Raw genomic sequence first — 22,786 nt, forward strand, 5'->3', positions numbered from 1 at the left:
GCATTTGACCAATAGCTGGTCAAATAGCTTGCTTTTGCTTGAATTCTCGCCTGCATATAAAATATTAGTCAGTTATACCTTCTGAAAACTGTTTGACATTGCAATTAATACCATACAGAACCACTAACCAAATTCAGCTTCTACATGTTTTTTTTTTTCGTGCGTATAAAATATATTATCGCACTATCTGCAACTACGCCTTTAAGGATAGCCAGTTTCATGACAAGCTCCACAAAAGACTGCTTCATATTCGGCGGCATGCCATCACATTCCATCGGTTCTCTTCACCCCGTTACGCCAATATGATTCTATATGGATACCTGACAGAGGGTCCTGCACAGTTTGTAACTCCCAAGGATATCGCGTTCGATCTTGATAGTGCGAACCTTTGTGATCAAGCCATTTTTCATTCCACGTTCATTGTGCAAGTTTATGGTTTGCTTTGAACATTTCTTCAATGCAGATAATGTCTATTTTGTGACGTGTAATACAGACATCCTATAGCAGGTTGATCTCTACACGTCCAGGACACTTCCCACCCCCCCCCCCCCCCCACCCCACCCCCTCACCACACCCCGCCCAGCTGATGCACATGATAAATTAACAACTAATATTTTTCCAGTTATAACTGTTAATGCAACGCCTTAGGATGAACCTCATTAAAGATCGAACTTACGACCTTGAGTTCCTTGTGAGAATGTATCTTTGGGGCACAGCATTGTATTTTAGTGAAACATGGGCTGTGGTAAAACCAGAACGAGAGAAAATCGAAACGTTTGATGTGTGGTGTTACGGAAGAATATTCAAAATTAGGTGAACTGATGACGTAAGGAATGAGAAGGTTCTCCGCAGAACCGCGTGGAAAGGAATTTATGGAAAATACTGGAAAGGAGGGACAGGACGAGAGGACAGCTGTTAAGACATCAGGGAAAAGAAAGGGCTGTACAGGGTAAAAACTGTAGAGGAAGACAGAGATTGGAATACATCCAGCAAATAACTGTGGGTGCTGGGTGCAACTGACACTCTGGGTTGAAGAGGTAGGCGTAAAAAACAAAAAACAAAAAAAGAAAAAAAAAAAAGAGGCAAGCACCTTAGAGTGGTCCTGCTTATGAATGTTCAGGATTGATGACTTTATTTGTTTTGTGTGGGGTGAGAGTCGGCAGATATTTGTCACAGTTTTGAAAGTGTCTTACAGAAACATAATTTAATGATTTTTTCTCATTTCCTTATCACGCAGTTAAACAAATATTTTTACAATAATGTGTCCACGAGTATGATCGACTGCAATAATGCAATCATTAACTAGAGAGCTCTGTCTATTGTTTTACTAAAGAAAACCACAGTAACATAAGGCGATGGCCCGAAAATGTCTACAAATATAAACAACATTAAACAGGAAATTAGTCTTATGAATTTTCTTGGAGGTACTTCCATAATACACTAACTAAAGTTAAGAGATTATTCTACGAGTGTGGTATGGTTTTGGCAATATGTTCTTTTTTGTCTTGAAGTTTCTGGCAGATGGTCATTAGAATATAGATTGGGTGGGTTAGTAGCTTCCGTTGTTGTCTTCGAAGTCAGAGGCGAATCAGGCAGGGAGTCTGGCTTATGATGAGGGACAGAGCGCATTACACGCGTTGATAAATTATAATTGCTGGTAATGATGGAGAAAGAGAGCAAGAATTAAGTCAGGTTGGCTCACAATACAGAGCAGTGTAGTTGCACAAATTATTAATGTTAACATCAAATGGGTGAGAAAATTTTGAGATCAAAACAGGTAGAGGAAATTGGGAGAGATAAAATATTTCAATTGCAACTATTCATTTGCCCGTTATAAAGTTAATGTAGGAACGTCCTCTTCACTAGCGATGATTCCGAAAACTATTTGGCAGTAAACACCCAGTTCCCACGTCTGTCTTCCGTCTTCTTCATTTCCTTTAGTAGTTGCAACCGATACCTTTTATAGTGCGACTTATGTACTTCAGTAACACTCTTCATCTGAAAATTATTCATTGACATATCTGTCTATTATTGCTTGTAGGAGCCTGTTATTTGTCAATAGACACACAACAGTCTAAATTCCTTCTTTTACAACAGTATTCCATGAAGTCTTTTTTAAAGATTTCATAATTTGTCGTTTCATCTGTCCATTTGATTTATAGTATTCGCCTCTAAGACAAAACTGCGAAAGACTTCGCTTCTTTCCTCCGGACACACTGATAACACGTGGTCACTGAAAACTTTTCTTCATTTGCTACCCGTTTTCTTTTTAACGGCGGCAATTCTGCTTCTTATTTGTTCTGTGCTTCTTCCAGCTGCCATGATCTTGTTAACTGAGTAAGTAAACGAGCCAGCTACTTGCAGTAACTTACCACGCTCATGTACTCGTACGTTGGTTTGTGGTCCTTTGTCACACTCCATCACCTTTGATTTAGGCTCTTTTCTTCATGTTACGCTGTTTCGTCATGACTTACACATTTAATCGATTCGAGATCTTGTTCACTTACAGATAAAACAACTGTGTAATCAGCGTATCTACTCCTGAATCCGCGGGGGCGTAGCCACGTTGTTTAGGGCGCCTTATGACGGTTCTCGCAGTTCCCCCCGTCGGAGGTTCGAGTCGTCCCTTGGCCATGGGTGTGTGTGTGTGTGTTGTCCTTGGCGTATCTTAGTTTAAGTTAGATTAAATAGTGTGTAAGAGTAGGAACCGATGATCTCAGCAGTTTGGTCCCATAGGAACTTACCACTACTCCTATATTACTAATCCGTTCTCTCAGTTTATAAGTGCATCTTCTTTCTACAGAATGAAAATAATTGCTTATAGGGCACATTCGTGCCGAATTTCTTTCTGAGTATGTGGCTCCACCTATGTAGAGATTCATATACGTTAAACATAAGAGTATCTAACTGGTATTCGATTTCTGTACCTTCATCTTTGAAAAGTTTGGCAAGATTATTCTCTTCCACAGGGATTTATTGTTTCTCAGCAGTTTCAGAGTGAGTTAACACAAAATATCTGCAATTAAAGAACGATAGTGTAACATCTCATGTGAAGGATACAGTCTCACTGCCTAATATAGACATTTTAAACACCGAGTGTCAAATGGAACTGAGAATCCCTTCAGCGAGCGTTACAGCCTGTAAGTGAGGCTTTATATCAAGGAGAAATATCTACTTATCGGTACCATCTGCAGCATTGCGGTTGCATGACATCATTTAGGGAACGACAACACACACCGTAGTTGAAACATAGGCACTTTCTCTACGAGTGCCTCTGACATATTGCAGTACGAACTGTTGCACTTCGGCGTAATGGATTATGTCAGAAGTATGTAGAACGAGTTGCAGTGTGCCTATGTCTGTAAACTCCAGGTAATTTTTCAGAGAGAGTCACTCCAGACTGTAGTAACAGGTGATTTCCTGGATCAGTAACTACAGAAAGGAATTAAGGAAACGAGGTATGCACCCCATTTGTTTTCTATGGCCTTCTCCAAGGTAGTGTTTAGACCTTTTGCTGTTTCTTATCTGGGAGGCAATCTGAGCAGCCGTCTTAGGTTGACTGCAGACGACGCTGTCGTTTGTCGATTAGTAAATTCATCAGAAGACTAAAACAAATTGGAAAACGATTTAGAAAAGATACTTGTATGGCGCTAAAATTGGCAGTTGACCCTAAATAACGAAAAGTGTGAGTACATCCACATGAGCGTTAAAAGGAATCCGCTAAACTTTGATTGCACGCTACATCAGTGAAATCTAAAGACCGTAAATTCAAATAAATATCTAGGAATTACAATTACAAACAATTTGAATTTCAAGGAACACACAGAAAATGCTGTGGGAGAGGCTAACCAAAGCACAGTCGTTGGTAGGACACGTAGAAAATGTAACAGAGCTACTAAGGAGACTGCCTAAACTATGCTTTGCGACGGAACTGTGTCTTAGTCCACTGTCACTGAAGCAAGCTGCAAATTGATATTCACCTACCTCAGATCGACGTCTGCTCAGTGTCCCTTCACTCTGCAACGTAGATACTTACAAGGTGATGAAAAAGCAGCGTTGATGAAAACAGCACCTAATATCTACAATTACTGAGGCAGCGTAAATTTGTTCCTTTAAATATTCATAATAAATTTTCGGGTGGAAAACGGAGTCCTGATCTTCATTGAAAGTTCGGTAATCTGGTAAAAGTAGGTTTTATTTTCTTTGCTTAAACATGTGTCATCAGCCCACATTTAATATGCAAAACTGCTATTATAAGTTCCCAGTTTATGTCGCATGTAAAGCAGTCAGAATTCTCCTATGTCCGTTCCGAAAATAATCGCGCGAATATACAGTCACTTTCTACACATAACGTTCATTTCTTACATAAGTCATTCAATGGATTTCTTTCACAAAAATTGCTCACCGAATATATTCTGTAGTAGGACACAGAACAACGCCACGTGGAATTCTTGAAGTCCAACAAGTCACACGCATATATCTCCCGAACAAAATATCCCACGTTTCTCAAACTTTTACAAAATTCTCGTACCAACAAAAGCTACAATTTCAAACCCATCTGATTTCGAAGGACCTGCCATTTCTTCATCTTACACATTTTAGGGACGGACACATTTAACATGACCTTCGCGTCTGACAAGCTAGTCCACGACTCGTCCTCTCCAGCTACTGATGCAACCTAAGTAACTTGCAGTGCGCGGGAACCATACTGACTTCCGACTGGCTGTTCTAAAAGGCCAGCCAATCCGATCACATCTTCTAGATCTCACTCGCGCCAAAACTGTTCTGAGCCAATCATTACATCAGATTCATTGGCGTCACTTCGACAAACAAATTATTACTATAATGTTTATTAATTGAAACTAAACGAAAATTAATCTTGAGATAACTTTACAAAACTGATTATATCGTTGCCGATTTTCTGGCTGCTTTATTAAATAAGCAAAGACTCATAGACATACGTCATCCGCCAGTTAGGGAGATTTACAATTTCATGACACCTTGGTGGCGTTAACACTTGCTAGTAACGTAAGGTGTATTACGATATAAATTTTAAATTTGACATATGTCTCCCATACACATATTCACTCTCATTTACTCTCACCCTAACACAAAATATAAATATTACCTTTTAAACTGTTATTTTCATAACGAAAGAATAATTATCGAAAGTTTAGAATTGAAAATCGTAATAAAATAAATCGGCACACTGGGAGTGCTATTACTGTTTTCAGACAACAAAAGAAATATAAACTGTTATGGTTCCTATCTGAATTTACTTTATTAAGTTTCGGTCAAGCACTTTTTTTATGGGTTTTGCATAGCTCCGAAACTGTTATAGGTAGCAGTATCAAATTTTGACACACTGTCCGTACGAATAACAAAAGGTCCTGTACCACTTATTTAGTTTCTTAGGTGAGGTGAATAAGTGGACTCTATACGTGGCACACAAAAGCTTTCTCACGCTCGGCCAGAAGGGCAGGTGGCTGATGACGCAATCGGCAGGCTACAAGTCCGGCTACTAGACTGGACGCTTCCAATACAGTTTGTCATAACGTAACAAAACTCACTGCAAACACGGCGGTCGTGGATTAACCCCCAACGCTACAGCTTGTCCCTCCTCTTTTAGAATACTGCTGTGCGGTGTGGGGTCCTTAGCAGATAGGGCTGACGTAGTACATCGAAAAAGTTCAAAGTAGGACAGCATGTTTTGTATTATCGCGAAACAGGGGAGAGAGAGCGACTGAAATGATACAGGATTTGGGATGGACATTAAAACAAAAGGCGTTTTTCGTTGCGCAGCAATCTTCTCATGGAATTCCATTCACCAACTTTTTCCCCCCGAATGCGGAAATATTTTGTTGACGCCGCCCTACATAGGCAAAAACGATCACCATGACAAAATAAGGGAAATCAGAGCTCGTACGGAAAGGTATAGGTGTCCGTTCTTTCCTCGCGCTGTACGAGATTGGAATAAGAGAGAATTGTAAAGGGGGTTCGATGAACTCTCTGCCAGGCACTTAAATGTGATTTGCAGAGTATCCGTGTAGATGTAGATGTAGATGAAAAAATATTAGGAAATTCCTTAAGCGACAGAATTTGAGATTTAGAGCTACTCAGCTGTGGCATGAATTTGGCATGGTTAGGATGTGATATGGCTGCTGAGATACCCTCTAAACCCGCAGGGCAAAGAACAGGTGATTAGGATTGTGGAAAGGGCCAAGTCAGGTGTCGACCAGGTTCACTCAAAATTGTAATTTATTATAATTGAATAACACCTTTAAACCAAAACTGCACATAGCCGAACCTTTAGAACTACAAGTTTCGAAAAAAGGCAATTATTTCACCGCTGAAGGCCTCCAAACAAGAAATCTTAAAAGTCAACAAAATAAGAAAGTGCAGTTAAAATAGCAAATAAAATAATTAAAATATATATGGTATCACAGCTGGGCTGGAAAGCCTCAAGGCAAAAGTAGAAAGAACAAACATATGCAAGGTGCAATACAAGCGGTTGAGGGCCACAATTAAATTTGAAAATTTTAAAATATATTACCATAATCTTTTAAGGCAGAAGGCCAAAATGTTTTGATTAAAGCGTAATTTCAAAAATAAGGTTTTAAGCGGCTTAAGGCCCACAAGTGATTTTTCAAAATTCAGAAATTCATAAATTCCAGTAAAAACAAGAATCTTTAAATAATTTTCTATGATAGATTATAAACAGACATTTAAACACCGGTGAGAAAGACAATAAAGAAAACAGCACTCAGAAGCCTCCAGGGAGATCGGTGTGACCTCGTTCACTTAGTTCAAATGGCTCTGAGCACTATGGGACTTAACTGCTGAGGTCATCAGTCCCCTAGAACTTAGAACTGCTTAAACCTAATTAACCTAAGAACAGCACACACATCCATGCCCGAGGCAGGATTCGAACCTGCGACCGTAGCGGTCGCGCGGTTCCAGACTGTAGCGCCTAGAACCGCTCGGCCACTCCGGCCGGCGTTCACTTAGGTGAGACAGGTGGTGAGCCCAACTACACTTGATCCGTTGGAACCCAACGAAGGGACAGCCAACTATCAGTATATGAGAAATCACACAAAATGTTACGGGCGCAATTAACCACAATCAAATATGTATATGTATTAAGCTGTCGTAACTACACACCGCGTGTGACAGCGACAACAGGTGAGGAAACGAGACTGCCTAAAATTGCGTTAGTGGCCAGGGTAGGTAAGCGGAACACTAACGGCCACAAGGCAGAAAATTCCGCTGGTGCACTTGACTTGTAGTCAACCAATATACACTCCTGGAAATAGAAATAAGAACACCGTGAATTCATTGTCCCAGGAAGGGGAAACTTTATTGACACATTCCTGGGGTCAGATACATCACATGATCACACTGACAGAACCACAGGCACATAAACACAAGCAACAGAGCATGCACAATGTCGGCACTAGTACAGTGTATATCCACCTTTCGCAGCAATACAGGCTGCTATTCTCCCATGGAGACGATCGTAGAGATGCTGGATGTAGTCCTGTGGAACGGCTTGCCATGCCATTTCCACCTGGCGCCTCAGTTGGACCAGCGATCGTGCTGGACGTGCAGACCGCGTGAGACGACGCTTCATCCAGTCCCAAACATGCTCAATGGGGGACAGATCCGGAGATCTTGCTGGCCAGGGTAGTTGACGTACACCTTCTAGAGCACGTTGGGTGGCACGGGATACATGCGGACGTGCATTGTCCTGTTGGAACAGCAAGTTCCCTTGCCGGTCTAGGAATGGTAGAACGATGGGTTCGATGACGGTTTGGATGTACCGTGCACTATTCAGTGTCCCCTCGACGATCACCAGTGGTGTACGGCCAGTGTGGGAGATCGCTCCCCACACAATGATGCCGGGTGTTGGCCCTGTGTGCCTCGGTCGTATGCAGTCCTGATTGTGGCGCTCACCTGCACGGCGCCAAACACGCATACGACCATCGTTGGCACCAAGGCAGAAGCGACTCTCATCGCTGAAGACGACACGTCTCCATTCGTCCCTCCATTCACGCCTGTCGCGACACCACTGGAGGCGGGCTGCACGATGTTGGGGCGTGAGCGGAAGACGGCCTAACGGTGTGCGGAACCGTAGCCCAGCTTCATGGAGACGGTTGCGAATGGTCCTCGCCGATACCCCAGGAGCAACAGTGTCCCTAATTTGCTGGGAAGTGGCGGTGCGGTCCCCTACGGCACTGCGTAGGATCCTACGGTCTTGGCGTGCATCCGTGCGTCGCTGCGGTCCGGTCCCAGGTCGACGGGCATGTGCACCTTCCGCCGACCACTGGCGACAACATCGATGTACTGTGGAGACCTCACGCCCCACGTGTTGAGCAATTCGGCGGTACGTCCACCCGGCCTCCCGCATGCCCACTATACGCCCTCGCTCAAAGTCCGTCAACTGCACATACGGTTCACGTCCACGCTGTCGCGGCATGCTACCAGTGTTAAAGACTGCGATGGAGCTCCGTATGCCACGGCAAACTGGCTGACACTGATGGCGGCGGTGCACAAATGCTGCGCAGCTAGCGCCATTCGACGGCCAACACCGCGGTTCCTGGTGTGTCCGCTGTGCCGTGCGTGTGATCATTGCTTGTACAGCCCTCTCGCAGTGTCCGGAGCAAGTATGGTGGGTCTGACACACCGGTGTCAATGTGTTCTTTTTTCCATTTCCAGGAGTGTAGTTAATTCCGCCGCACAGCGGCTAAATTTCAGTGATACAAACGGTGTCGCTCACAGGAAAACCTCCACCACAGCGAACTACCGAAACGAACCACACAACATGAGTGGATGTGGCTTGTTTTGTGTTAGCAGAAGATCCAACACCGTGTTATGAGTGGAGGCCGAAATGCACGCGTTTTAGCTCACGCAGGCTGGCGTGAGGACGGAAAAACTATACTGACGTGAGGTCTGGAACATGACAAGGAATGAGAATTCAGAAAGCGGACACAATTAGTTTGATACTTAACTTTAATCCGTTAATGATGAACGTCGCTCTTGACGGTACATGATTCACTATATTATCTGTCCAGAATACATTCCTGAAGATAGTAACTATAGTAACTGAATATGGCGCCTTGCTAGGTCATAGCAAATGACGTAACTGAAGGCTATGCTAAACTGTCGTCTCTGCAAATGAGAGCGTGTGTAGACAGTGAACCATCGCTAGCAAAGTCGGCTGTACAACTGGGGCGAGTTCTAGACTAGACCTGCCGTGTGGTGGTCGGTCTGCAATCACTGATAGTGGTGACACGCGGGTCCGACGTATACTAACTGACCGCGGCTGATTTAAAGGCTACCACCTAGCAAGTGTGGTGTCTGGCAGTGACACCACAGCTTGGATACTAAAAAAACACTCTACTTTGACGTCCTGGGTCGATGAACCACGAAGCTCGTAGCGATCGGACAGCTCCACACACCCTTCAACACTGCGCAGGAACCGCCGGCAGACTGCACCGCGCGGAGATATCGTGCCTGGTCCGCACGAACCGACCGACTGCCCTCAGAATGCCAACAACAACTAAAATAGTCGTCAGTGGAAATTACGCCAACTACACACACAACCTGACAAACACTTGCACGAAGACGTGAACGATACCCAACAGTAACTAAGCACACAAGAAGACAAATCGGGAGTCGATGCACACACACACAGCCGACTCGTGAACGAACGGCGAGCGAAAACGCGTCGTCCGGTAGGACGACCGACCGCCGATTCACCAAGACCGTGGCCAGGTTCAAGTGATGTCCGGCGGCAATGGTCAGGCGAGCCATGTCGATGCAGACCTCACTGCTGCTCCAACCCGACTGCACTAGTGCCGACTGGTAGGTCCGGACTGCACTCCAGACGCGTTCCAGCTGACTGGCAGACCCGAACTCGCGACCCGAGCTCCCTTAAGGGGGGTAGGACATCAAACGGGCCGACTTGGAGCAGGAGAGGCACCACAGGACATTTCAATTTCCACTGTCTATACTTTTACAAATAAATTCATATAACTTTAACAGCATGACCAGGGGGGATTTAGGATTCATACTCATAGCAGTGGAAACTCAAAAACGTAAAAACCGTGAAATTTCATCATTTTTTCACTTACTACTGGCTGCATTTGTTGCTACAGGTACACTTTTCTTCCTAAGTAAGAGAGATTCTTCGATGACTTTTGCACAGCATACGAACCATAGTTACAGGCGTATGAAACTCTAGAAGTTATTTAATTTATGAAAAAATGATCGAACTGTTGCATTTTAAACTTCATTTTTAGAAAAAAATCAAGTTTCATAATTAACTATCTCTATTTTTTCCACAGTTTTTTAATAGATTTGGGAAATTCTAGAGTTTCATACACCTTTAACTACTGTTTGTGTGCTACGAAAAATTCACCAAAGAATCTCTCTTACTCAGGAAGAAAAGTGTACCTATAGCAACAAATGCAGCAAGTAATAAGTGAAAAAATGATGAAATTTCACATGTAAAAAAGGTATTTCGCTACGTTTTTGAACTTACACTGCGATGAGTGTGAGTCCTCAATCCTTCCTGGTCATGGTGACAAAGTTTTATGAATTTATTTGTAAAAGTATACAGGGTGTTACCAAAAGGTACGCCCATACTTTCAGGAAACATTCCTCACACATAAAGAAAGAAAATATGTTATCCAGAATGAGATTTTCACTCTGCAGCGGAGTGTGCGCTGATACGAAACTTCCTGGCAGATTAAAACTGTGTGCCCGACCGAGACTCGAACTCGGGACCTTTGCCTTTCGCGGGCAAGTGCTCTACCAACTGAGCTACCGAAGCACGACTCACCCCTGGTCCTCACAGCTTTACTTCTGCCAGTATCTCGTCTGTTAGGAGACGAGATACTGGCAGAAGTAAAGCTGTGAGGACCGGGCCCGAGTTGTGCTTCGGTAGCTCAGTTGGTAGAGCATTTGCCTGCGAAAGGCAAAGGTCCCGAGTTCGAGTCTCGGTCGGGCAAACAGTTTTAATCTGCCAGGAAGTTTCAAAAATGTTATGTGGACATGTGTCCGGAAACGCTTACTTTCCGTGTTAGAGCTCATTTTATTACTTCTCTTCAAGTTACATTAATCATGGAATGGAAACACAGAGCAACAGAACGTACCAGCGTGACTTCAAACACTTTGTTACAGGAAATGTTCAAAATGTCCTCCGTTAGCGAGGATACATGCATCCACCCTCCGTCGCATGGAATCTCTGATGCGCTGATGCAGCCCTGGAGAATGGCGTATTGTATCACAGCCGTCCACAATACGAGCACGAAGAGTCTCTACATTTGGTACCGGGGTTGCGTAGACAAGAGCTTTCAAATGCCCCCATAAATAAAAGTCAAGAGGGTTGAGGTCAGGAGAGCGTGGAGGCCATGGAATTGGTCCGCCTCTAGCAATCCATAGGTCACCGAATCTGTTGTTGAGAAGTGTACGAACACTTCGACTGAAACGTGCAGGAGCTCCATCGTGCATGAACCACATGTTGTGTCGTACTTGTAAAGGCACATGTTCTAGCAGCACAGGTAGAGTAGCCCGTATGAAATCGTTATAACGTGCTCCATTGAGCGTAGGTGGAAGAACATGGGGCCCAATCAAGACATCACCAACAATGCCTGCCCAAATGTTCACAGAAAATCTGTGTTGATGACGTGATTGCACAATTGCGTGCGGATTCTCGTCAGCCCACACATGTTGATTGTGAAAATTTACAATTTGATCACGTTGGAATGAAGCCTCATCCGTAAAGAGAACATTTGCACTGAAATGAGGATTGACACATTGTTGGATGAACCATTCGCAGAAGTGTACCCGTGAAGGCCAATCAGCTGCTGATAGTGCCTGCACACGCTGTACATGGTACGGAAACAACTGGTTCTCCCGTAGCACTCTGCATACAGTGACGTGGTCAACGTTACCTTGTACAGCAGCAACTTCTCTGACTCTGACATTAGGGTTATCGTCAACTGCACGAAGAATTGCCTCGTCCATTGCAGGTGTCCTCGTCGTTCTAGGTCTTCCCCAGTCGCGAGTCATAGGCTGGAATGTTCCGTGCTCCCTAAGACGCCGATCAATTGTTTCGAACGTCTTACTGTCGGGACACCTTCGTTCTGGAAATCTGTCTCGATACAAACGTACTGCCTCACGGCTATTGCCCCGTGCTAATCCATACATCAAATGGGCATCTGCCAACTCCGCATTTGTAAACATGGCACTGACTGCAAAACCACGTTCGATGAACACTAACCTGTTGATGCTACGTACTGATGTGCTTGGTGCTAGTACTGTAGAGCAATGAGTCGCATGTCAACACAAGCACCGAAGTCAACATTACCTTCCTTCAATTTGGCCAACTGGCGGTGAATCGAGGAAGTACAGTACATACTGACGAAACTAAAATGAGCTCTAACATGGAAATCAAGCTTTTCCGGACACATGTCCACATAACATCTTTTCTTTATTTGTGTGTGAGGAATGTTTCCTGAAAGTTTGGCCGTACCTTTTTGTAACAGCCTGTAGACATTAGATATTAAAATGTCCTGTGGTGACTCTCCTGCTCCAAGTCGGCCCGTTTGACGTCGTACCACCTTTAAGACAGACAACGACCAGGAAGTAATAGCAATGGAGCAAAGATCTACGAGAGGGGGTATATCGATACGTGCTGCTAGCGCCTTTCACGGTCAGGCAAGGCAGCAGCTCAGTGACAGTAGTAATTTAAATTAGCGTAGTGAGGTGGAAGTACGTCAAAAAAAAAAAAAAAACAGGGTGTAAAATACACGACGGCAGGAACACGAGCCACGCACGGCTCAGCTGCCGGTGACGTGTGACGGAGAGCACTTAGCGACCGCTGCTCGGCACAGACCTGCTCCTGGCTGACGCGAGCACCGAGGCCGCCGCCCCCGCCGCCGCCCCCGCGCGTTCGCAGAGGGCTGCCGAGTGGCGCGGAGAGCCAGAGCCGCCGGAGTGCGGGTGGCGGGGGGTGGCGCCGCTCAACGTGCAGACGGCGGCGGCCACGGCCGTCATCGCGCTCAACTACTCGTGCCGCAGCCTCGGCGAGGCCGCCGTCGCCTTCCTGAGGGAAAACCTGCTCCCCGTCATGGCCACGCGGGGCTGGTCCGTCGCTGTACTCCACTACCCACACCTCGTCGTACAGTTGTCTCGCCTGCTTGCAGAGCTGCCAGCAGCAACCAGGTAAGCGAGAGAGCTGTGTGTGTCTGTCACTGACTTTCACTAGATGTACCTATGCCATGAAATACTCCATCATTAACATCCGGTTTTTAGTAGTGTTGAGTACATAGTTCTGCGTAGTCAGCGCGTACACAGCTTTCCCACTAGAGCGCGCCCCACTAAGCACAACAGCGCAGGCGCAGCGCTCGTCCGTCTCCGCACTACGAGATGGCGCTGTCTTAGAGACAGACCAAATTCTGCTTCCGCCGATCCGCGTATTAATATGTCTTACAGCCAATGAGATTGCTGTCCCATCCTCTGTTATGCCAGTCCTGCCTGGATATCTGCCCCTCCCCCCCCTCCAGATCCTTGAGTGTCATGCACTCTGCCTTGCGTTCCATATACACCTCCCATCCCCCACGTGGATCCTCTATGCTCTCATTCCTTTCCCCCATCTGTTTCTATTCCTCGAACATCTCTGCATCCTCTACACCTCCCGCCGCCTTGATCCCCCTCACCCCCTGGTTGCTCCTCTCCTCTCCCCACCCCCTGCCACATCTTCACTGTTGTGTCCCCCCTACCCTCCATCACTACACCCTACATCTCCTTTCCCAAGGTGGCTTCCATCAACTCCCCCTCCCGGATAATGCCCTCTCTCCCTCCATTTATCCCTCCTATCAACTCTGATCCTCACTCCCCCTCCTTTCCTCTGTCCTTTTCCCGGGCTCCCTCTCCCCCCCTTCCATCCTCTTTTTTCCCCACGTCCCCTCTCCTTGCCCCCTTCTCTCCCTCGAGTCCTTTTGCATTTCCCTCCTCTGCCTCCTCTCAGTCCCTCTCGCGTCTGCCCTGCCCCTGTCTCCCCATTTATTAGTCATCTCCCTCCTTGGTTCCCCCCCCCCTCTCCGTTTTTTTTCTCCTTCCTCCCTCCTTGTTCTTCCCCCTCCTCCAGGTCCCCCCCCCCCCCCCCCATCTGCCTTTGGCTCGGGAGTGTCATCTTTGTGCCGCCCTTTTCGTGCAGTGTTTTACAGTGAGTGTTCCGTGTTGTGTTTTTTGGGCAGTGTTGCGAACGGCCATCACACTGTCGCTTGGTGTGCTTTTTATCACTTGCGAACAGAACCAGACTGTCGCCGTGTTTTTTAATTGTGTGTGTGTACTATGTTACTTGTCTGATTCCTGTGTCTTTTATTAACATTGCCAACCCCTTTTGCTTTCTGTTTTAACTTTCCGCATTTTTCCCCCATTTTACACTTTACGTCACCGTTTTATCGCCTGTTTTTCTTGTTTTTTTTCTTCTTCCGTTTTTAAAATAAAAGTCTGTAGGCTGTAGAGCAGCGTACTAAGCTGCTGCCAGCCCACCCCCTTCAGGGGGAATTGAAAATCGATAAAGGAAAAAAAATAAGAAAAATGAGATTGCTGCTAACGTAGAACCTTTCCTCCGCGCGGATCACACTCGCGCAGTGATACCTGAACGCGCGAGGTATTATAACGAGTGTACAGACCTCCGATCAGCCAGTCTACAGTAGTCTACGAGTTTGCATTAGTCTGTACCAGTCTGCATTAGTCTGTACCAGTCTGTAGTCAAGTTTCAGTCTGCGCCTAATAAGATTATCACATTCCTGTACATAGCCATGAAGAGAAATGTATAGACACTTTGTCAAGTATCAGAGATATGTGAGAATAAGATTAACGTACCAAGACCAAAGGAACTTCAGATTGTCAATAGTAAATAGCATCCAGAATCAAGTTAAGTAAGGTTTATGATTTTTATTATTTTAATAAATGTGTGTGAAAATTAATCAAGTTCTGTTTAAACTTGGTCACCGTCAATCTGCTATTCTAAGCGTGCAAGTGGCATTTCTATCGTCTGACCTAACGGCAGAAGATAAACACGCTACGATAAGACCACGAGACATATTGCTGACATTCGCCTACTTCGTTAGAGCGACAAGTCAAATAATCTGATGGTGTGTGTACCGAAGGTCTTACAGTACGCACACCACAAGTAGCTAATACTGATTTCATTGACATTGGAAGGGGTTTCTTTCAATAAAATGATAGTTAGGGACCCTAGGCGGATCAGCCAAATGTCGGCGGGTTTTAACACGAATGCTTTCACTTGTTCACTTTGCCTACTGGATAGGGTCATTGGCTCTGGCTGAAGGCCGGTTATGAGACCCAGCCTGTTAGTTAAAATTGTCCCTTCACTAATTTTGATTAATATTTAATAACTGAATAGTGTTCAGGAAACTGATCACTACTAAACAAACAAGGATAGCATTGAACACATTTATTGAACAATAATCTTCCTACCATCAAACTGAACAATGACATACATTTATAAGTGATAAAATTAAGCTAGTAATGGCAATGGCCCTTAAATTCCAAAACTAACTCTTAAGGTCGGATAACGCATCTGTACTTATTATTTTCTACTCTCTCACCTTGTTAGACGGCATAAAATACGTCAGACAAACCTACTTCAATTACCAAATTTTCAATAAGAGCGTGGCTGGAAAACTGAGCTCTGGTAATCACAGGCGTGCGTAATATCGGATTAAATGCCGAAGCTGAGCATCACGTTACCAAAAGCAGCGTCGTGGACAGGTCAGCAAGCTGCCGATGGCGTCTGCGTCGCCGAGGAGCCTCAATTGCAACAAAATGAATTTATTTTCGCGAACCGGCTTCCTGTTCGTAAACTCCTATTCAAAAGCTAATTCGGCTTTCTTTCCAATCGTCTCGCACTCGTTAAGACGGGACTCACCAACCCAAAGGCGGAATCCAGTAACGTCTTTAATAAAGTGTGGCTCATGGAAATTGCTCTGCTCCTGTCTGCTTCCTGTGAGACAGTATTCCCAACCGTAATTAGCGGAATCAGCCTGTCTCTAACAGTAAAACACGACAGTTCCCCTAACTGAATACTAGTTTCAGTTGCAGCTGGCAGACTTATTCAAAGTCCTGCACAGCACACTGAAAAGAATGTACTCTCCTACAGCAGAGCCGAAAGCACGACGTTCGCTCGCTACAGCAGCTAAGACGCATCTCGAAAACAGCTTCAAAAGCTTCCCTCTGCAAACATCAGCACCCGCACGCTATTTTTCGAGCTGGCCAATCCCGAGGCTCTAGACCAGCACAGTTCGCTCCCACTATTATTTCCTGGCTTCTTCCAGCCAATTAAAACGTTCTGCGCCTTACTGCGCCTAGAATGTTCTGGAGCAAACTGAAACTCCGTTCAAAATTGAACCCACCAATCGTGTCTCTCTGTTCTCCCTCGCGCGGGAAAAGGTCAGTGCACTAGCTTAACCGCGTTTCTTAGAAAGCCCCAGAAAACGTTAAGATTCATGGGAAGGCTCCCTTAGGCGCCAGCTCATCTCAAAATAGTGGCGTCGGCGTAAAGTCCAGCGCCAACGAGGCGCCGTCCCTCGAAGGCCTGCCTCTGTTGTCCGCGCAATGGGTGCCTACCTGCTCCGGCGGCGCGTCTCCCCCAGTGGGACGCCTTCGCATGCCGACTCGTAATGGTCTGTTGTAAACTTCCGCACCCCTCTGCCCTGCCTTTGAGCAGTTTCCGCTCGTCCGCTCCAGCCAAACTCAGCGAAAATATCACCTGAACCCCGACTTAATGCAACATGCGAATTTCTTAAAGTTAATACGCTTGTTATGCCGTCTGATACTCCCTATATTAATTTCAATAGGCTGATTGCCTGATAAATAACATAATAACCGATATCTAACTCGTCTTTGCAACAATTATTATATTACAGTAAGGTGCAAAATACTGCTACCTTACAACATCTACGACAAGTTCGCCGAATCTCTAGGTAAAACAGTGTTTATTAGCAAATAGATTAGCTAACTAACATCACGGAGCAGCCTGGTTTTTCATGGCTTCAGTATTATGTTATCCTTATTTAGTAATTATTTCTGTTACATTACGTACATACACTGAAGCGCCAAAGAAACTGGTAGAGCCATGCGGCGCCGCGGTCGGCAACGCCTATACAATACAACGTCTGGCGCAGATGTTAGATCGGTGACTGCTGCTACAATGGAAGGTTATCAAGCTTTGAGTGAGTTTGAACGTGGTGTTGTAGTCGCCGCACTAGTGAAGGTGACACAGCATCTCCGAGGTCGCAATGAAGTGTGGATTTTTACGTACGACCATTTCACGAGTTACCCTGAATATCAGGAATCTGGTAAAACATAAAATCTCCGACATGCGTGGCCAACAAAAGATCCTGCATAGGTCGGGACCAACGACGACTGAAGTGGAACCCTTCCACAAAATGCTGCAGATTTCGGTACTGGGCCATCAACAAGCGTCAGCGTGCGAACCATTCAACGAAACATCATCAATATGGGCTTTCGGAGCCGAACGCGCACTCGTGCACGCCTGATAACTGCTCGACACAAAGCATTACCCCTCACTTGGGCCCATCAATACTGACATTGCACTGTTGGCGACTGGAAACATGCTGCCTGGTCCGACGAGTCTCCTTTCAAATTGTATCGACTGGATGGACGTATATGGGTATGGAGACAACCTCATCGATCCATGGACCCTGCATGTCAGCAGGAGACTGTTCAAATTAGTGGAGGCTCTGTAATAGCGTGGGCTGTGTGCAGTTGGAGTGATATGAGAGCCCTGATAGTTCTAGATACGACTCTGACAGGTGACACGTAAGTAAGCATTCTGTCTGATCGCTTGCATCCATTCATGCCCAATGGGTCATTACAGCTGAACAATGCGACACCCCTCACTTCCAGAATTCCTAAAGAGTAGCTTCAGGAACACCCTTCTAAGTTTAAACACTTCCACTGGCCACCAAACTCCTAAGGCACGAGCATTATTCAGCATATCTGGGATGCCCCCAGAATGGGATTTTCACTCTGCAGCGGAGTGTGCGCTGATATGAATCTTCCTGGCAGATTAAAACTGTGTGCCGGACCGAGACTCGAACTCGGGACCTTTGCCTTTCGCGGGCAGGTGCTCTACCAACTGAGCTACCCAAGCACGACTCACGCCCCGTACTCACAGCTTTACTTCTGCCAGTATTGTCTCCTACCTTCCAAACTTTACAGAAGCTCTCCTGCGAACCTTGCAGAACTAGCACTCCTGAAAGAAAGGATATTGCGGAGACATGGCTTGGCCACAGCCTGGGGGATGTTTCCAGAATGAGACTTTCACTCTGCAGCGGAGTGTGCGCTGATATGAAACTTCCTGGCAGATTAAAACTGTGTTCCGGACCGAGACTCGAACTCGGGACCTTTGCCTTTCGAGGTCAAGTGCTCCACCAACTGAGCTACCCAAGCACGACTCACGCCTCGTCCTCACAGCTTTGCTTCTGCCAGTACCTTGTCTCCTACCTTCCAAACTTTACAGAAGCTCTCCTGCGAACCTTGCAAGACTAGCACTCCTGAAAGAAAGCATATTGCGGAGACATGGCTTAGCCAGTGGTAGAGCACTTGCCCGCGAAAGGCAAAGGTCCGGAGTTCGAGTCTCGGTCCGGCACACAGTTTTAATCGGCCAGGAAGTTTCATATCTGGGATGCCTAGCAACATGCTCTTCAGAAGAGATCTCGATCCCCTCGCACTCTTACGAATTTATGTGCAGCGCTGCAGGATTCGTGGTGTCAGTTGCCTGCAGCACTACTTCAGACATTAGTCGAGTCCATGCTACGTCGTGTTGCGGCACTTCCGCGTGTTCGCGGTGTCCCTAAACAATATTAAGCATGTGTTCCGGTTTCTTTGGCTCTTCAGTGTAGGGTTAGCCGAACGGTCTAGGCGCTGCAGTCACGGACTGTGCGGCTGGTCCCCGTGGAGGTTCGAGTCCTCCCTCGGGTATGGGTGTGTGTGTTTGTCCTTAGGATAATTTAGGTTAAGTAGTGTGTAAGCTTAGGGACTGATGACCTTTGCAGTTGTCCCATAAGGTTTCACACACATTTGAACATTTTTTTCTTCGGTGTATTATTTGTGTGAGGACAGTCTCTCAGCAGCACTGCCACCTTTCTATCTTCTGTGTGCGCACCCTTTCCCCAGCAGTGTCTCTCTTCAGCTCGCCGCCCACTGGGGACGGCGGCACCAGCGCCGCCCCCCGGACACACAGCGACCGCGGACGGACTCCCGCCACAGCCGCGCCGCCCACGGCTTCCCAGGCCAGTACACAACTTTCTGACGAGGCCGTCTCTTTCCTGTGGTGGGTACCCTCGCTTTGTGCACGCATTGTCCACACTCACAGTCCAACGTGAGGGGACATTAGACAAGTGTTACCGTAAAAAAAAAAAGTAGTCTGATGAAGCGGAAGTCATGGTTTTCATGTGCAGTTATTCTTTTTATAAATTTCAACCTATTCAGTTCGGAACAGAAATGAGTCACGCGATGTACCTGCACGTGAAAAATGCAATAAAACTAAATTATTTCGTGATACATTCGTGTGTTGGGTGCAATTTCTGTTTCCAAAGATTTTTTTCTATCTTGAGAATTAATTCTACAGGGAATGGATCTGAAAAACGGTTTTGACGCGTTTCAGCTCCTCAGAATTTTGATGCTATCCGAATATGTAAAGGTTAATTTACGTCTATCGAGGCCTTCAAAAGAAATGTTGGAACGGTGATGAGTGTGGATAGAAAAACAAAATAATATGCAGCAGCGCAATAAGCAACATGTTGAGTAGTTTATGTGTTTAAATATATAAAATTTGGATATTTTACTTTAAATCACTTTTTCAGACTCTTCCATACGCAGTGACCATTGGAAAATTTATACCACATTGCTAGTCAAAAGCGAATATCTTGCACACCACAAGCAGCCGCTTTAACTATTAGGCTTCCTCATCTCACGTAGACTCCTGGCTGAAATTCCCATTGTTGCTTATAGTTACTCTTTTTTTTTTCAAAACACTAGAATCAGATTTGAAGATACACAGTGTGTGGGAATAGCACCGTGGATTGGGGCTTACTTTACTATGAGGGATGTATGCGAGAACCTCTTGTGGCAGTGAAAACATCACCAACAATGAAAGCGATAGTCAGACCTGGAGGTGTGCTACTGATTAAGGGGGATGTCAGTGCTGACCAGGAAAGCGATGCAGTCCTTTTGATGCCACAGTACACGCCCCACCAGCTGTAAACGACTCCTTGTAGCTCACAGAGTTTCACACCTGTCTGGCTAGTTTTTGTATTTTTCTGCGTAAATCCATTCTACGGATACCTTCTCCTTTCGGAAATCAAAGGCCACTGGTACCAGACGTTGATATTTGACTTCGTCTTTATCGAAATAAACTGCTATATGACAGTGAATTGGTATGGTGGCAACATGGCTTCAATGACAGTCATTTCACGTTAAAGTCAAAGGCAATCCAACTGGTACCTGAAAAACAGATATAGAGGACCATGACTAGCAACAGAGTATTCAATATGTCTTTAGTCTTAATCACAGCAGAAAACAACAAACTTTTACGTGATATGGTAGTCTCTACAACTATTCAAGGGGACAAATGGCAGCAAAACAAGAATTTTAACATTGATAATGGATTAAAATTTTTTTATTGGACTTAAGAAGTATTCCCTCCTACATAGTGAATTAAAACTTTCGGGCTTTGACTAAAAGCCTAATGCAGCACAGTAAGACAACAGAATTTCACCAACGGTGTCAGCTGTTCGTTGAACAGACAGAAAACTGATCCTGAAAATAATTGGAGAGCTCGACTTCGACACATATTTGCACAGTTTGGTGCATACAAATATCGTGAGTTATTAGTCACAGGATGTAGTGTGTCCTAACAAAAAAAGAGAAGAATGTATGGCAGAAGAGATTAAACAGACAGTTTACAGTGAACATTACTTCCGAAAAAGTCAGGAATCTCTCAATGTAAGAAACAGGTTTTAGCCATTCTACTACCCTATACCTGTATCAAGAGACAATTGAAGCATCAGAAGGCTATCATTACAAGTGAAATTACTGCGGATGGTCATAAAAACCATAAAAAGCGATAAGAGAGCAATCGGTAGAGTAAATAAAAGAGATGGAGAGGGAAATAAAACAAACCAGGACAAGACTTGAAAAACAGCACCAAAATTAGTTGGTGAAGAAGATAAAAAAATCAACATTGAAGCAGAGCGCGTTTTGGGAAAGAAGATGTAGCCAAGGTACTAATAGGAAAAACGATGTAGGCCAAAAAAGTGAAGATTTCGCTCTTTTTTGGGCGGTAGACTGTTGTGGGAGATAATAAAAGACCTTACATGAAAAATTACAAGCCACAGAAGACTAGACTGAACTACTTTAAGCAGTTGCTAGCATCTCAGACAGTGAACTGACAACAGTTAGTTCCAGCAAGATGACTTAGAGGAATTATGGGCAAAGTCTAAGCACATTGTAAATCGTGGTCTGGAGAGTTATGTGCCTGGTAAGTAGATTAAGGACGGAAAAGACCCACCATGGTTTAATAAAGAAATTCGGAAAATGCTGAGGAAGCAGTGACTCTCGGTTCAAATGGCGACACGCGAAGGTTAGTAGAGATTAGTGTTTCTGTGAAAAGATCTATGCATGAAACACACAACTTCCACCGTTACACCTTAGCAAAATATCTGTCGGAGAGGCGGGGAAAATTATAGTCCTATGTAAAATTGGCAAGTGAGTCACTTATTGAGCAATCTGGTGTGGAAGTTGAAGATAGAAAAACGAAAGCTTAAGTTTTAAATTTCACATTCAAAAAATCGTTCACGCAGGAGAATCGTACAAAAATACCGCCGTCTGACCGTTGAACAGACTTCCATTTAGACGACATAGTACTAAGCATCCCTAGCGTAGAGAAAACATTTGAAAGAGTTGAAACCTACGGTCATAAGGTCTGGATGGAATATATAAGAAAGGTAAAAGAACGGACCCGCAAAATTACACACCGATATCCCTAACATCGGTTTGCAGCAGAATCGAACACATTCCCAGTTCGAATATAATATATTTTCTTGAGATTAAACAACTTATGTCCACCAGTCAGCATGGCTTTTGAAAGCATCGCTTGTGCGGAACTCAGTTCATTGTTTTCTCAAATGATATACTGCGTAGTATGTATGAAGGACAACAGGTAGATTCCATATTTCTAGATTTCCGGAAAGCTTTTGACACGGTGCCTCATTGCAGGCTGTTGAAGAAGTAACGAGCATATGGAATAGATTCACAGATATGTGAGTGGCTTGAAGACTTCCTAAGTAATAGGATCCAGCACGTTATCTTCGATGGCGAGTGTTCATCAGCGCCAAGGATATCGTCAGTAACGTCCCACGGAGGTGTCATAGGACCGATATTATTCTTTAATATGTAAATGATTTGGCAGACAGGGTCGGCAGTAGTCTGCTGATTATGCTGTGGTGTCGAAATTGAGTAACTGTGGGAGGATACAGAATGACTTAGATCAGATGTCTAGTTGGTGTGATGAGTGAAGCTGGCTCTAAATGTAGAAAAATGGAAGTTAGTGTGTATGAGTAAGAAGATAAATCTGTAATATTCTGACACGGCAATAGTAGTATACCGCTTGCCACAGTCCTGTCGTTTGAATATCTGAGCGTAACGTTACAAGGCGATATTG

General features: G+C 45.0%; 1 protein-coding gene and 1 non-coding gene across 2 annotated transcripts in view; both read left to right on the forward strand.

Moving 5' to 3' along the window:
- LOC124545170 (ankyrin repeat, PH and SEC7 domain containing protein secG-like) overlaps positions 1–22,786 on the forward strand; it is a 73,552-nt gene that overhangs the window by 37,516 nt on the left and 13,250 nt on the right. Inside the window, exons 4-5 of the mRNA XM_047124006.1 lie at positions 12,900–13,230; positions 19,256–19,396. Of these exons, the coding sequence (XP_046979962.1) occupies positions 12,900–13,230; positions 19,256–19,396 (472 nt within the window). The remainder of the gene's footprint in view (positions 1–12,899; positions 13,231–19,255; positions 19,397–22,786) is intronic.
- Trnar-gcg lies at positions 10,938–11,012 on the forward strand. The gene has a single exon. It is a non-coding gene; the product is annotated as a tRNA-Arg (tRNA).

This window comes from Schistocerca americana, chromosome 8 (assembly GCF_021461395.2).
Source record: "Schistocerca americana isolate TAMUIC-IGC-003095 chromosome 8, iqSchAmer2.1, whole genome shotgun sequence".
In the NCBI taxonomy this organism is placed as follows: domain Eukaryota; kingdom Metazoa; phylum Arthropoda; class Insecta; order Orthoptera; family Acrididae; genus Schistocerca; species Schistocerca americana.